Below are 15577 nucleotides of genomic sequence, written 5' to 3' on the forward strand. Positions count from 1 at the left end.
TAAAAAGGGGGGGAAAAAATCAGAACCCATAAATAATGTTTTATTTTTATTACTTTAAGCCAATTTGGCTGAACCATAACTGCATCTTTCTTCAATCAGTTTGGAAGTAGCCAAACTGCAAGACAATTTGGATGAGGCACGTGTTGTGAAATTGTTCAAATCAAAGTGTTTAGGAAAGAAAGCTAACAGGAAATGCAGTCTGTTATAAAGCACATTAGATCCATCAGCAGAAACACTCAATCAATAGTGGCTACTGAAAACTTGGGTTGTGGAAAAGATGCAACGGGTCCAAGTGGCAATGCATGCAACACCGACTTTAGTAGCATTTGGGCGGATTAAGTAGCAGTGCAGTAGCTCACAGTGCTGGGAGGTTAGAGTATTTCAAAGTTCAGGCGTGGAATAAGATTCCCAAGTAATTTTCAGAGCTTCTTTTCAAGTAGCTGAAAGATCACCAGGATGTCTGAAGGCAGCTATTGTTGAACTATAGAGTACAGTGCAGGAAACTCAAGTACAAGTTTCCCTCTGGGAAAGAGAGTGAAAGCAGCTTTTGTGTACCCGCCATAGGAAGCGGAGAAATGGAAAAAGTTCACAGTGCAAAGGCACAGATTAGGGGCAGGTGGTGGTCAGAATATGGTGGTTTCATACTTTGTACTGATTGTCCTCTTGGAGTCCTGCTTGGAGTCAGCTATCCACGCCACACTACCATGTGGTTGAGAATCTTGCTCAATAGAGTCAATCTGCAAAAGTGAGACAAGGCAAATGTGTGAGAAAAAGCAAAAATATATTGGAATGCAGAATGTTCCGGTGATAGGCATTTAAGAAACAATCCAAATCTAATGAGAGGTATGCTGACAATTGAATGAGCTGATCATTTGGGACTTATTCAAACTACAAACTTTTGGAGTGAGTTTTTGCAGGTGTTGTCCAGCTTGTCCACTATAACCTTCACAGATGAGCAAAGAAAACCCCAGGAAAACAGCACTGAACAGCAAACAAAACGTACATGGTTGAAACGTCAAACATCCCTCTTATGCATTATTGGTCGGGAGTAGAGATGTAGGCAAAACTTGGAAGTACATAGCTGAAGATAAATGGGGTCTCTACTAAAAGTGTCTAAGATTATGTTCCAAGTCACTCAAGGCAAATTCTGCAGGTTTACTTGTCCCAATAGAATGCAACTACCGACTTCCGGGTGCGGCGATGACCAGCTAAGTCGCACGTTTCGGCAGCTCCCGGTGGAACGGACTTTTGGGCTCTTGATAGGAGCCCCAACGGCAATTTTAACGGCTAAAAACACCGTGCGGTAAACCAGAAGGGTGTTCCCCCCTGGACACGGATGGAAAAAGGAGAGGAAAGTGGCCGGATTGCAGTGGATCCTTTGGAACAACGGCAAGGAAGGCAAGCAAAAACCAAGATGGCGTCGGAAGGTGGCAGTTTCATATGGGGCCCTGAACAACAAGAGTTCTTGAAATGCTGCGTGGAGGAGATAAAAAAGGAAATGAAGAAAGAGTTGTTGGCCCCGATACTACAGGCGATCGAAGGGCTAAAGGAGGAACAAAAGACCCAGGAGCAGGAGCTTCGGGTCGTGAAGGCGAAAGCAGCCGAGAATGAGAACGATATACAGGGCCTGGTGGTGAAGTCGGAGATACAGGAGGCACATCAGAAACGATGTGTGGAGAGGTTGGAGGCACTGGAAAACAACGCAAGGAGGAACAACCTGAGGATTCTTGGCCTTCCTGAAGGTGTGGAGGGGGCGGACGTCGGGCATATGTGAGCACGATGCTGCACTCGTTAATGGGAGCGGAGGCCCCGACGGGTCCGTTGGAGGTGGAGGGAGCGTACCGAGTTATGGTGCGAGGATCGAGAGCAGGAGAAACTCCCAGAGCCATAGTGGTGAAATTCCTCCATTTTAAGGATAGAGAAATGGTCCTTAGATGGGCGAAGAAAACTCGGTGCAGTAAATGGGAGAACGCGGTGATCCGCGTTTATCAAGACTGGAGTGCGGAGGTGGGAGAAGGAGGGCGAGCTTTAATCGGGCCAAGGCGGTACGTCATAAAAGGAAGATAAAATTTGGAATGCTGCAACCGGCAAGACTGTGGGTCACATATCAAGGGAGGCACCACTACTTTGAGACGGCGGATGAAGCGTGGACTTTTATTGTAGAAGAAAAACTGGAATGAGTGGATTATGAAAAAGAACGTTTGGACAAAGTGGTGGGGCGAATGGGGGGGGGCGAAGAGGGGTTTTATGTTCTAATCCTGCGGTATGGTAACTTTTCTTTCTCCCACAGGTGGTGATGGGGGGAGGTGGGGAGGGAGAGGAGATGGGGCGTTGGCCATGGGAGGCGGGGCCGAGGGAGAAGCGCGGGCTTGGTTCCCGCGCTATGATAATTATGGCGGGAATAGAGAAGCAGGAAGGAGGGGGCGTCGCACGGTGCGAGCCGTGGTCACGGGGGGAAGCCGAGGTCAGCCAGAGTTTGCTGACTTCTGGGAGCAACATGGGGGGAGTAATTACGCTAGCGGGGGGTCTAGCGGGGGGGGGTGGGAGGGGGGAATTACTGGGTTGCTGCTGCTGGGGAAAGGGGGGAGTGGGTACGGGAGAGGATGGGCGGGGGGGCACCGCCTGGGGGAGATACAGCTGCGTGGGAACTGGGTGAGAAGCTGGAAAAAGATGATGGCTAACCGGCAAGGGGGGGGGGGGGTGGGAAGCCCCCCAACTCGGCTGATCACGTGGAACGTGAGAGGGCTCAACGGGCCGATAAAGAGGGCACGACTACTCGCACACCTTAAGAAACTTAAAGCAGATGTGGTTATGTTACAGGAAACGCACCTGAAACTGATAGACCAGGTTAGGCTGCGCAAAGGATGGGTGGGGCAGGTGTTTCATTCGGGGCTGGATGCGAAAAACAGGGGGGTGGCTATATTAGTGGGGAAGCGGGTAATGTTCGAAGCAATGACTATAGTGGCGGATAACGGGGGCAGATACGTGATGGTGAGTGGCAAATTACAGGGAGAGATGGTGGTTTTGGTAAACGTGTATGCCCCGAACTGGGATGATGCCAACTTTATGAGGCGAATGCTAGGACGCATCCCGGACCTAGAGACGGGAAAGCTGATAATGGGGGGAGACTTTAACACGGTGTTGGAACCAGGGCTGGATAGGTCGAAGTCCAGGACTGGTAGGAGGCCGGCAGCAGCCAAGGTGCTTAAGGATTTTATGGAGCAGATGGGAGGTGTGGACCCGTGGAGATTCAGTAGACCTAGGAGTAAGGAGTTCTCGTTTTTCTCCTATGTCCATAAAGTCTATTCGCGCATAGACTTTTTTGTGTTGGGTAGGGCATTGATCCCGAAGGTGAGGGGAACGGAATATACGGCTATAGCCATTTCGGATCATGCCCCACACTGGGTAGACTTGGAGATAGGGGAGGAAACAGGAGGGCGCCCACCCTGGAGAATGGACATGGGACTAATGGCGGATGAGGGGGTGTGCCTAAGGGTGAGGGGATGTATTGAAAAGTACTTGGAACTCAATGACAATGGGGAGGTTCAGGTGGGAGTGGTCTGGGAGGCGTTGAAGGCGGTGGTTAGGGGGGAGCTGATATCAATAAGGGCACAGAAAGGGAAGCAGGAGAGTAAGGAACGGGAGCGGTTGCTGCAAGAACTTTTGAGGGTGGACAGACAATATGCGGAAGCACCGGAGGAGGGACTGTACAGGGAAAGGCAAAGGCTGCATGTGGAATTTGACTTGCTGACTACAGGCACTGCAGAGGCACAATGGAGGAAGGCGCAGGGTGTACAGTATGAATATGGGGAGAAGGCGAGCAGATTGCTGGCACACCAATTGAGGAAAAGGGGAGAAGCGAGAGAAATAGGGGGAGTGAGGGATGAGGAAGGAGAGATGGAGCGGGGAGCGGAGAGAGTGAATGAAGTGTTCAAGACATTTTATAAAAAATTATATAAAGCTCAACCCCCGGATGGGAGGGAGAGAATGATGGATTTTTTGGATCGGCTGGAAATTCCCAAGGTGGAAGAGCAGGAAAGGGTGGGACTGGGAGCACAGAACACGGTAGAAGAAGTGGTGAAAGGAATTAGGAACATGCAGACGGGAAAGGCCCCGGGACCGGACGGATTCCCAGTTGAATTTTACAGAAAATATTTGGACTTGCTCGCCCCGGTACTGACGAGGACCTTTAACGAGGCAAAGGAAAGGGGACAACTGCCCCCGACTATGTCTGAAGCAACGATATCGCTTCTCTTAAAGAAGGAAAAGGACCCGCTACAATGCGGGTCCTACAGACCAATTTCCCTCCTAAATGTGGATGCCAAGGTCCTGGCCAAGGTAATGGCAATGAGAATAGAGGAATGTGTCCCGGGGGTGGTTCACGAGGACCAAACTGGGTTTGTGAAGGGGAGACAGCTGAACACGAATATACGGAGGCTGTTAGGGGTAATGATGATGGCCCCACCAGAGGGTGAAACGGAGATAGTAGTGGCGATGGATGCCGAGAAAGCATTTGATAGAGTGGAATGGGATTATTTGTGGGAGGTGTTGAGGAGATTTGGTTTTGGAGAGGGGTATGTTAGATGGGTGCAGCTATTGTATAGGGCCCCAGTGGCGAGTGTGGTCACGAATGGACGGGGATCGGCATATTTTCGGCTCCATAGAGGGACAAGGCAGGGATGTCCTCTGTCCCCATTACTGTTTGCACTGGCGATTGAGCCCCTGGCGATAGCGCTGAGAGGTTCCAAGAGATGGAGGGGAATACTCAGGGGAGGAGAAGAACACCGGGTATCTTTATATGCGGATGATTTGCTACTATATGTGGCGGATCCGGCGGAGGGGATGCCAGAAATAATGCGGATACTTGGGGAGTTTGGGGATTTTTCAGGGTATAAATTGAACATGGGGAAGAGTGAGCTGTTTGTGGTGCATCCAGGGGAGCAGAGTAGAGAAATAGAAGACCTACCGTTGAGGAAGGTAACAAGAGACTTTCGTTACCTGGGGATCCAGATAGCTAAGAATTGGGGCACATTGCACAGGCTAAATTTAACGCGGTTGGTGGAACAGATGGAGGAAGATTTCAAGAGATGGGATATGGTAGCACTGTCAATGGCAGGGAGGGTGCAGGCGGTTAAGATGGTGGTCCTCCCGAGATTCCTCTTTGTGTTTCAGTGCCTCCCGGTGGTGATCACGAAGGCTTTTTTTAAAAGGATAGAAAAGAGCATCATGGGTTTTGTTTGGGCCGGGAAGACTCCGAGAGTGAGGAAGGGATTCTTACAGCGTAGTAGGGATAGGGGGGGGCTGGCACTACCGAGCCTAAGTGAGTACTATTGGGCCGCTAATATTTCAATGGTGAGTAAGTGGATGGGAGAGGAGGAGGGAGCGGCGTGGAAGAGATTAGAGAGGGCGTCCTGTAGGGGGACCAGCCTGCAGGCTATGGTGACAGCCCCATTGCCGTTCTCACCGAGGAACTACACCACGAGCCCGGTGGTGGTAGCTACACTGAAGATTTGGGGACAGTGGAGACGACATAGGGGAAAGACCGGAGCATTGGGGGGATCCCCGATAAGAAACAACCATAGGTTTGCCCCGGGGGGAATGGATGGGGGATATGGAATGTGGCAAAGAGCAGGAATAACGCAACTGAAAGATCTATTTGTGGATGGGAAGTTCGCAAGTCTGGGAGCGCTGACCGAGAAATATGGGTTGCCCCAAGGGAATGCATTCAGGTACATGCAATTGAGGGCTTTTGCGAGGCAGCAGGTGAGGGAATTCCCGCAGCTCCCGACACAAGAGGTGCAGGACAGAGTCATCTCAAAGAAATGGGTGGGGGACGGTGAGGTGTCGGATATATATAGGGAAATGAGAGACGAAGGGGAGACTATGGTGGATGAACTAAAAGGGAAATGGGAAGAAGAGCTAGGGGAGGAGATCGAGGAGGGGCTGTGGGCAGATGCCCTAAACAGGGTAAACTCGTCGTCCTCGTGTGCCAGGCTAAGCCTGATTCAGTTTAAGGTATTACACAGGGCACATATGACTGGAACACGGATCAGTAAATTTTTTGGGGTGGAGGATAGGTGTGCAAGGTGCTCGAGAAGCCCAGCGAATCATACCCATATGTTTTGGTCATGCCCGGCACTACAGGGGTTTTGGGTGGGGGTGACAAAGGCGCTTTCAAAAGTAGTGGGAGTCCGGGTCGAACCAAGCTGGGGGTTGGCTATATTTGGGGTTGCACAAGAGCTGGGAGTGCAGGAGGCGAGAGAGGCCGATGTTTTGGCCTTTGCGTCCCTAGTAGCCCGGCGCAGGATATTGCTAATGTGGAAAGAAGCCAAGCCCCCGGGGGTGGAGACCTGGATAAATGACATGGCGGGGTTCATAAAGCTAGAGCGGATTAAGTTCGTCCTAAGGGGGTCGGCTCAAGGGTTCACCAGGCGGTGGCAACCGTTCGTCGAATATCTTGCGGAAAGATAGATGGGGGAAAAAAGAAGGCAGCAGCAGCAGCCCAGGATTTGGGGGGGGGGAGGGGGAGGGATGGGGGGGGGGGGGTGGGCGGGGGGGGTGTAGCCTGTGACAAGGCAGTTGCCAATTAGGGCTAGTTTTCATTTTTGTTATTTAATATTTATTTATTTGTTGTTTTTTGTTTATATAAAAAAGGTCATTATTATCTGTATTGTTATAATGTTGTGTAAAGGATGCACAATGTACTGTGTTGGTTTACCAAAAATTTTCAATAAAATATTTATTAAAAAAAAAGAATGCAACTACCATCCATGCAGTGCACTTCAGCTCCAAATGGCACGTTTTTCCAAAAAAAGGAGCATTAACTTCAGTTAACTATAGTTATCCCGATCAAAATGAGGTACAAAACTCAAAAACATATTGCGAAAACATGGTCTTGAATAGGAACTATAAATGCCACAGTGCTTTACTATAGCATACTACGGCTTACTTTCTGATTCTACCATGGGGCTGTTTCCCCTGGTGAAGAGAAGATTGTGAAGAGATTTGATAGAGCTGTTAAAGATCATTGGGGACTGGACAGGGTAGATAGGAAGAAACTGTTCCTGTTGGCAGAAAAATAGGGAACCAGAGGGCAGCAATTTAAGGTGATTGGCAAAAGAGCCAATGACAATGTGAGGGGAAACCTTTATACGTAGCAAGTGGTTAGGATCTGGAATGCACTGCCTAACAGTGTGGTGCAGACATAATCAACGGAGGCTTTCAAAGTAGAATTCAATAATTATCCGAAGAGAAACAAATTGGAGGACTACAGGGAAAAGGTGGGGGAGTGGGACTACGTGAGTTGCCCTTGCAAAGAGCTGGCAAGCACACAATGGGATGAATGGCTACCTTCTGTGCTGTAACTATTCTATGGTTCTACGCAGTTTAAGATCTGACTAGGAAGACCACATCATCAGTCAGTTAAACCATGTATGCAGTCACACGTCCTTAGATATTTATCGAGTGCAAGGAGTGTCAGAATCTTGTTACTTTTCCATAACTCATATGAACAAACATGCAACAGATACGAATGATCCAAGAAGCACGCAAAGACAGGATTAGAATGCATTTACATAAACTCACAAAGTGTGGTGAATAAGGTTGGTGAACTGTAATCGCAACAAGCAGTGTGGGAATTTGATGTAGCGGAATAACAGAAATGTGTCTAAAATGGCGAGGACTGGCTACATAATATATACAAGGATATAAAAGATAGAGAATGAAAAAACGGAGCTGGGGAAGCAGCACTGTTTGGGAAAGACATTCCAGTGTTGAAAAGAGGGGATGCCTTTAAGGAGGGGCAAGGATAGAGACCATTTGGTTAGAGCCGAGATGAAAAAAAGTAAGATCACATTATCTGGGAGTATTCTACAGGCCTTCAAATAGTGCAAAAGTGATAGAGGTATAAATCCAGGGGTAAATCACAAAGATGTGCAAGAATTATAGATGGTATTACTGGGGTTTTTGAATTACCCAAATTTTGATTGGATAATGTTAGTACAAAGGGTAAGAGGGAGGATGAATTTCTGCATGTGTTCAGGAGAACCTCCTTGATCAGTATGTTCTTGACCCAACTAGAAATGAGACTTGTCTGGATCTGCTGCTGGGAAATGGGTGGTAATGATGTGGAACCTGCTGCCCATGAGGATGGTCATAACGGAAATAATCAATAATTTCAGAAGGAAATTGGATGGGCACTTGGAAGGAAATAAACCAACAGGGCTACGGAGAACTATGGTGCTGATTCTGCCCTTTATTTTTCTCCTGGAAACAACTCTCTTAATTTAAACTATCCAAACCATGTTATTTGGGAGTTTCGATTTCTCAACTCCCATCTCTTACATTTTAAATTGCTCTGTTCACTGATGTAATTGTATACCTGGATCATGTGGCACTTAACGTAGAGTGTTGTTGCCTGGGCCAACTCAATTTCAGCAATACTATCTTCAGGGAATTACAAGCCTATGTACAGAGATATTCTCTAAGACAGCTTTGCAGATGATTACTGCTAGATGAGCAACACAAATTATTTTGCTCTGTAGTTAGGTAGTTCTGACAGCCAGACACAAAATGTGCAAGTGTGCCTGTGCCGTCTGTTGCCCCAAGTGCTCTGAAATCAAGTCCTGAGAATAGCAGCTGTGTCATTTTAATGCAGGGGGCCAATTTATCACACCTTATTTTAGTCCCACCCACAAGCTGATCGGCAAGTGATGTCTACAGGGTTGCAAGCACATTTATTTCTTCTTTTATCATGAACATGTGACTACTTTGTGAGCAAATTAATCATTGGCAGCACTTGTATCAACGATCAATCAGCATTTGTAATGGAATAAAATTGTGGAAGAAAATCTGAAAAAGCTAAAACACTAACGTAACCTGCTGTCATCAGCACATGCCTAGATACTGCAATTTAAAAATGATAAATAGAAAGTTCCTCTGGAGAGGCAAAGAAAGATTAAACTCAGAACCTAATATTCAAGTTAGGAGCAGACTAACTCTTTATTACATTCCCCCAAGACAGTGACGGGGGAAAAATGATGCCTGTTTGAAATCCTAAGGAGTAACTCCATGTGCCAAATTGAACACTGAAGAAGCATGGAAGCTGTAAATAGGAAGTTCAAAGAGCTTGATAAATACAGTACACATATTTCTGTAAAAGGATTGTGATTCATGAAGGGATCTTTGCACATGTTAATTTTTTTTGTTTGTATTGACCAACACAGGTGCAAATGGAAGCGACTAAATTCAGAAAACCAACATTAGTGAGTCCTGCTATCTGTTACTCAGTATTCCTGTGCTACTACATCAAACAGATATTCATAAATTAATAAAATTCAGCACAATTTATTCGAGATTTAAAGAAGTTGGAGAACACAACATCTGCTCTCAAGGTGACTCATCCACTTATTTTTTTGAAAATATATGAACATCATTTTTAACTTTGTTACTTTTAATCCAGTAAGTGCGGACTAATCTTTTATGAAAGTCACTTTGTTCTACTTTGCTGCAGACAACAAAACATCTGGCCTATTTCATTGTAGGGATGTGGACTAACAGTGAGGAATTAAATTTGGGCACCGAAATGTTATATAGATTGATCACTTAAAAAATGGGACAAATGTTTGAAAAGGAAAATAGGAAAGGAATAATTTAAAAAGATAAAGGAAAAAGTTGTGGTTGAAGAACTAGCACTGGCATTAATGTGACAGACTCCTTCCGTGCTCTAATTTCTGTGGTTATATTATTTGTGGCTCTAATACCAAATAATTTCCACATTTTTTCAATTCCTAGAATGTAATATTTTCAATTTAATTTGTGAAATATTGCAGTTAAATTTTAAAAAAACTCAAGCTCACTTTCAAATCTCAAGATTATGTTTGAGTTTGGTTTGTCTCCTAATATAAACTCTCAATACCTAGCACCACAGTAATGAATAGTTCTTATTATATTTTGTAGTTACTTTCAGAACTGTTAAGACATACCTAAAAAAGTACAGATTATGTCTAGAAATTTAGTCCCTCATAATGAATAATTTGATGTCTATATTAATGCTGGTGGCAGCCATGAATGAATGGGAATGTAAGTGTGAACACTGGATAGAAACAGCGATAGATACATAAATATATAGAGAAAGAAACCTGGGCTCCTTGGCTGAACGAATGAAGCGGTAGAGGCGGATGCGAAGGCCTGTGAGTAGTGCACGTGTGACAGTAACAGCATCTGCTGTTAGGTGGCTGCACCTAGTTCATTTGGTAAGAAACGATAGCAGAGTCATTAGTGAGCCAGTTACAGCATTCTGCAAAATCCAGCCAGGTCACCACTTGTAGATCAGCAGACAAATGCATTAATCAAACCTACTCATATGTTAACCAGTTGTTGCCCACTACTAATGAACTATACAGGTCAGAACAGTGGAGCACAAAGTTTTAACAGAAATTTTAAGCAAGCTCAAATGTAAACAAGCTTTTCATAATTTGCTCACTTGTTTAATACTGAAGTTAGTTCATAATATCTATGCAGGACATTTGTATCCATGAAAATGAGGGATGTTGTCACTTGTGAGTATCGTATTTTGGATATCTAATGCTAATATTCAACAGACACGTATAGTGCTGGTTAGATATAAAGTAAAGCTCCCACCACTCAATCCCAATGATATAACTGCTGCTGACTGCAGAAGAAAGACTCAACTTGCGATGGGTCAGTAGCCAAGTAAGCATTGCACTGAGAGCCTGAAATTGAATCAACCTGCTAATCTGCTCAACATAAAGAATTACTATTGTACATGAGCATTTTATTGACAATGCTGTACCTGATAGGACAAGTTTATATGTTGCTACAAGATGCATTTGTTCTTCAAAGTGAATCCCATAAACCATACCATATTAATGTTGACAATGAAAAGAAAATTGAACTTACAAGGCTGTTATCCAGAATCTAATCCCATTAAACACTTATTGAACCATGTAATATTTTTCTTCAGCAACTCTCAGTTTTTTCAATTTTGTTAAATCATTTTATGGCTATGGTATTTTATGTTGTAATTTGCATTTAAACCATGTGGGAGGCTTTGGAGATCTACTGCCACACCGTCCCCCAAGAGAGCGACCTTCTCATTTGTGACACCTGGCTACTCTTACTCAGGGAACACACAACCATCCATTCTACAGAGTCAGCAGCAAGAATGTTAACATGAACTGACTTGTTACAAACACAACCGCCTGACCAATCAGAAGCAAGATCCTGCCCATATTCCGATTCTCCACTGTATATAGCTACCTCTTTCAGCTGTTCCATTCATTCTTCTAGAGGACGGGCAGAATGCGCTGCCCGAAACGTTCAAAAAAGCATGATGCAACTGTAAATTTGTTTTCCTCAATGCTCTCACAATGAAAACCTTCAAACAATGCCTATACTGCCACAAGTTGAATTAGATAGTGAACACTCGAGGCTTTGTGGATACTCACAGTAGATTTTCTCATGCTGGACCGTGGTTTGGGAACTGGTTTGGAAGACCTCATCTCCTCTGACTCCATTTCAGCTGTTAAAAAAGACGTATGACTAGGTTTCTGGGCTTGCAATGCAAGCTGGTAAGCCACTTCAAACGCCTGTCCTAATGTAAGGATGATTTCATATGTTAGGTTCTGGGGGAAAATCGAAAATAATGAGATATTATTTCAATTTTTATTTCAAGTTTCACTTTCAATAATATATAGTATAGTAACTTCCACTGTGTTTTCATTAATTTTATTAAGTTAATAAATCAAACTCCTATTAATCAACCTGCAAAACACTACTCGGTTTGAATGAGGGTCCAAGTTGTGAATTCCCATGGTCAAGTCTGGGTACAATCCTTCCTATAATGTTATACTCAAGCCTGCTGGCACACAGGGTGTGGGTGATTTTTCATCAAATGCAGTAACATGGTCAATTGATATGGCCACTGTGCAAAAGTCAGACTGAAAACAAAACAGGCATCATTCATCCAATTATTCACTATCATAGTGTGGATTGCATTCATCGTGTAAGGACATGCATATGAAAATAATTAGTAGTCGAACACTCCACTCGACTGAATCCACGTTGTAACAATCACAACAGCAGTTTTAAATATTGCGGGTGGAAACTGAAACTTGATGAAGGTTTTACATCAGGGGGTATAGGGAGATAAGACACCACTGCAGCTTTTTCCTGAAGTGTTTGCTTAAAAGAGATCCTGGAGTTTTTAGGAAACACAAAACATTTCCACAAATCTTAGTCATATTTACTATCTTTGTCTATTTCCACCACTAGTTGAGGAAACATACTGCTTAGTCGCAACTCCCCTACTGCTCAATGCTTTCAGGGAGCAGCAGGAGGGGAGAGTTGTTGATCGTGGACCATGTCCATGTGTCTAGCTAAGGTTGCAGCCTCAAAAAAGCAACTATCTGACGATGAGTCACTGTGACTAACATATTAGGCCTTTACTTTAGATGGACATTTTTTAAACTGGAAGCATGGCTATTGGCAGGCCTTTGACCAATGGTCCTTTTTTAAACTGTTTTCATGGTGCCCTATACTACATAATTTGGCTGTAGTCTTCAATAGGTCACCTTATGGAGAAGGAGAAGTGGTGAAATATTAAAAAATAATTGCAACCGGATGATTTAAAATTTATAAACAATTACATAAGCAATACCATTCTCACTTTCAATAAACTGTCCTCTATTCGTGCAGGTTTCACTCAAATATTACAACTTAAATGATCAATGGTATTCAAGCAAGGACAAGGGATTGAGGTCATTTTTGGCTACAGGGTCAAGCAACCCCCAGGAACTGAAAGCTACTGGCATGCTACCTCGAAGCAAAATAAAACACACCATCGATTACTATTAAAAAAAAACTAAAGAATAATAATAACATACAACATCAAGTGTGCTGAAAACGTGACAGTAGTGGTGGTTTGTCTGTAGGTCTTTAGTGATGTAAGCAAATGTACAAAGGTCTTCAGGATCCTGGGCAGCACAGGAAATATTGCGGATTTCATGCTCAGCGATAATATTCTGTTAGTGAAACAAAACAAACATTATTGAATGGTTTAGAAAGTTTATCATTGCAGAGAATGGGGGGGACGCAGGGTGGTTGGGAAAATATGACATGTTAGGCTTGATTTTCCGGTCCCCCAGCCGGGAGGCGGTGCACTGTTCACTGGTGGCGGGATTCTCTATTCCCGCCGCTGTCAATGGGATTTAGCATTGAAGCCACCCCATGCCGCTGGGAATCCCACGGGCAGGAGTGTGCTGCTGGCGGGACCAGAGAATCTGCCAACGAATGGTCGGAGAATTCCAGCCGTTTGCTGTGTGGCACCTTCTGGAAAAAGTAACTTTCAGCCTGCCGGCCATATCATAGAAAAATAACTGAAGAATGGCTGGCAGCAAGGTATAAAGTTGGCAATTTAGTTGAGTTGCTCTGACTATAAGTCATTTCAACAAAATAGTGCCATTAACTAAGTGTCACTCTCGGTGGTGCATTCATTAGCTTCCAACAAAGGCAGTCTCTATGATCTATTAGGCACCCAGGAGGCACATGCATGGGAAGCCTGGGAGAGGTGTAGTTTTCGATATTTCTTCTTCTACTTGTTCACCATCCTCTTGGCAGAGAATAGAAACTAAATAGAGCCAACCTGTGACCTATCAAGATTAACATGATAGTTTAATATGCTACACTATTGCACTGTACTACACTGGACTATGTATGGCAAGCGGCATTCATTTTTTTTATTGCTGCAGAAACATGAGTATGGTTAAAATGGACTTTGATTTGTTTTGTGCAAAGTGCAAAGACAATTTAAGGGCAACATCTGCCTGTATCAAGGTTTTTCTTGCTGCTCAATTTCTCTTTACTGCAAAGCATTTAAGCCTACATAAATGACCCTTTCACTGTGACTGCCTCTGCTATCAATATATATTTGTTACATTGGCACAGAAGTGAAGATTTTACACTGTCAGCAGTAATACGTATCTCGGAGACAGTAGAACTAATGGGGTGAAATGACAAACCTCAACTGGCAGCCTGATAAATAAAAGATAGTCTGGACCAAGAGAGCTGCAAAGACAATTTGAAACAACAATGTCAGCAGAAACAGGACATCTGTAGCCTCCACCCGATGAGGAGATATTCACAACTTTGTAGGTCTCACAGAAACAAGAGAAGTACCATTGAGAGGAATTTAAAGTTGGTTTGATGGTGAGTTTCTGCTGGGATAATGCGGAGAAATATTTCTAGAACACTTTAAACTTTGTTCCTTTATGTAATGAACTACATGGTTTAATATAGGTAGACAGTGTCATTGCTTTTAGCTATTTTTATTCATCTTTCCAGGAATGTTTTTATTTTACAAGAAACATAACTATCTCACACTTGAAAGTATGACACTGGAAATGGAGCACCTGCAAAACTTAATAGCAATACTCACAATCTTATAGAAAAGAAAGCTAAACACTTTCTACTGTACTTGTTAAATTGGCTACGCCAAAGAGAAAGACCCAGAAAATATTTAGCTTAACTAAAGCTCCACTGTAACCACTCCAGACCTAAGACCATCCTGAATAATCTACTAGGTTTTCAGCTAGTAAGGATAAAAAGACACCCAAAGCAAAATAAGAACATCTGGTAATTTATCTAGGGAGGAGGGAATACAGGTAGCCAAAACCAAGCACAGTGCAGATGTGGACATAGATCCATGCAATGATTTGGCACTGGGTCATTATTGCGTACTTTCAACAGAACAGGCAGCAGAAGTAGGTCCTGAATAGGGATGCATCCAAGAATGAAAAAGATAATTTTCAATATACATAATCCATTGTGAAAGAGACATATGTAGGTTGTATGTAGGTTACAGAAATGCATTGGTCTCAACTACAGTGTTGCAGTTTACCGTAGGCATATTAAAATTTGCTTTTGCATTTTTTGTTACATTTTTATAATTTTAGACAAGAAAATACTAAATTAATCTGGAAACACTGATCTCCCCATAACTGGACTAATTTGTATTCTGTGCAAAACTTAAAATTGTTAATGGACAGCGGGGAAGAGAGTTGAGCTCTTATTTCTCGGTCTTTTGCCCATAATTTCAGTCCACAATAACTTACAGTACAAAATTAAATGGTAGAAGATATTAGGTCATGATCTATCAAGCCAAGCAAGTTTGAAATATGCATTCAATAAGTAAATAGTGCGCATGCCAATATTATTAAATGTCAATAGGACAGGTGGGGAATTGAATGAGCCCACTGGCAGATTAAGCTCAGTAAGCAATAATAAACAAGCATTTAGGTGGGCTCGACAGCTCAGATTTCATGTTTTACATGCATCAGATCAACATCTGGTATTAGGTCAAATAGGAAAAGTCAAAGGAAAATAGGATATTTATTGCATTCAAGGCATAAAATATATAGAATATAAACCCAATACAAAACAAATGTAAAGTCTAATTTTCATTTTTTTTGCATTCCTATGAATATAATTAACTAAAAATTCAATTAAAAGGCAGATTATAAAATACAATAAAAAATAATGACTGTTAACAATTCGACAA

At 43.5% G+C, this 15577-nt stretch overlaps 1 protein-coding gene across 6 annotated transcripts in view; it reads right to left on the reverse strand.

Moving 5' to 3' along the window:
* Window positions 1-15577, reverse strand: part of LOC140393897 (ankyrin repeat and SAM domain-containing protein 1A-like) — a 642533-nt gene that overhangs the window by 14963 nt on the left and 611993 nt on the right. For 2 of the 6 annotated variants that reach the window (XM_072480500.1, XM_072480497.1), the window contains 4 exons: window positions 12906-13043; window positions 11469-11645; window positions 10140-10241; window positions 646-737 (listed from right to left, as the gene is read on the reverse strand). In XM_072480500.1, the coding sequence (XP_072336601.1) occupies window positions 646-737; window positions 10140-10241; window positions 11469-11645; window positions 12906-13043 (509 nt within the window). Of the gene's footprint in view, window positions 1-299; window positions 738-10139; window positions 10242-11468; window positions 11646-12905; window positions 13044-15577 lie in introns of those variants that run through there. The other 4 variants (XM_072480499.1, XM_072480496.1, XM_072480502.1 and 1 more) reach the window with 3 other exon arrangements.

The sequence above is a fragment of the Scyliorhinus torazame genome, chromosome 17, assembly GCF_047496885.1.
Source record: "Scyliorhinus torazame isolate Kashiwa2021f chromosome 17, sScyTor2.1, whole genome shotgun sequence".
In the NCBI taxonomy this organism is placed as follows: Eukaryota; Metazoa; Chordata; class Chondrichthyes; order Carcharhiniformes; family Scyliorhinidae; genus Scyliorhinus; species Scyliorhinus torazame.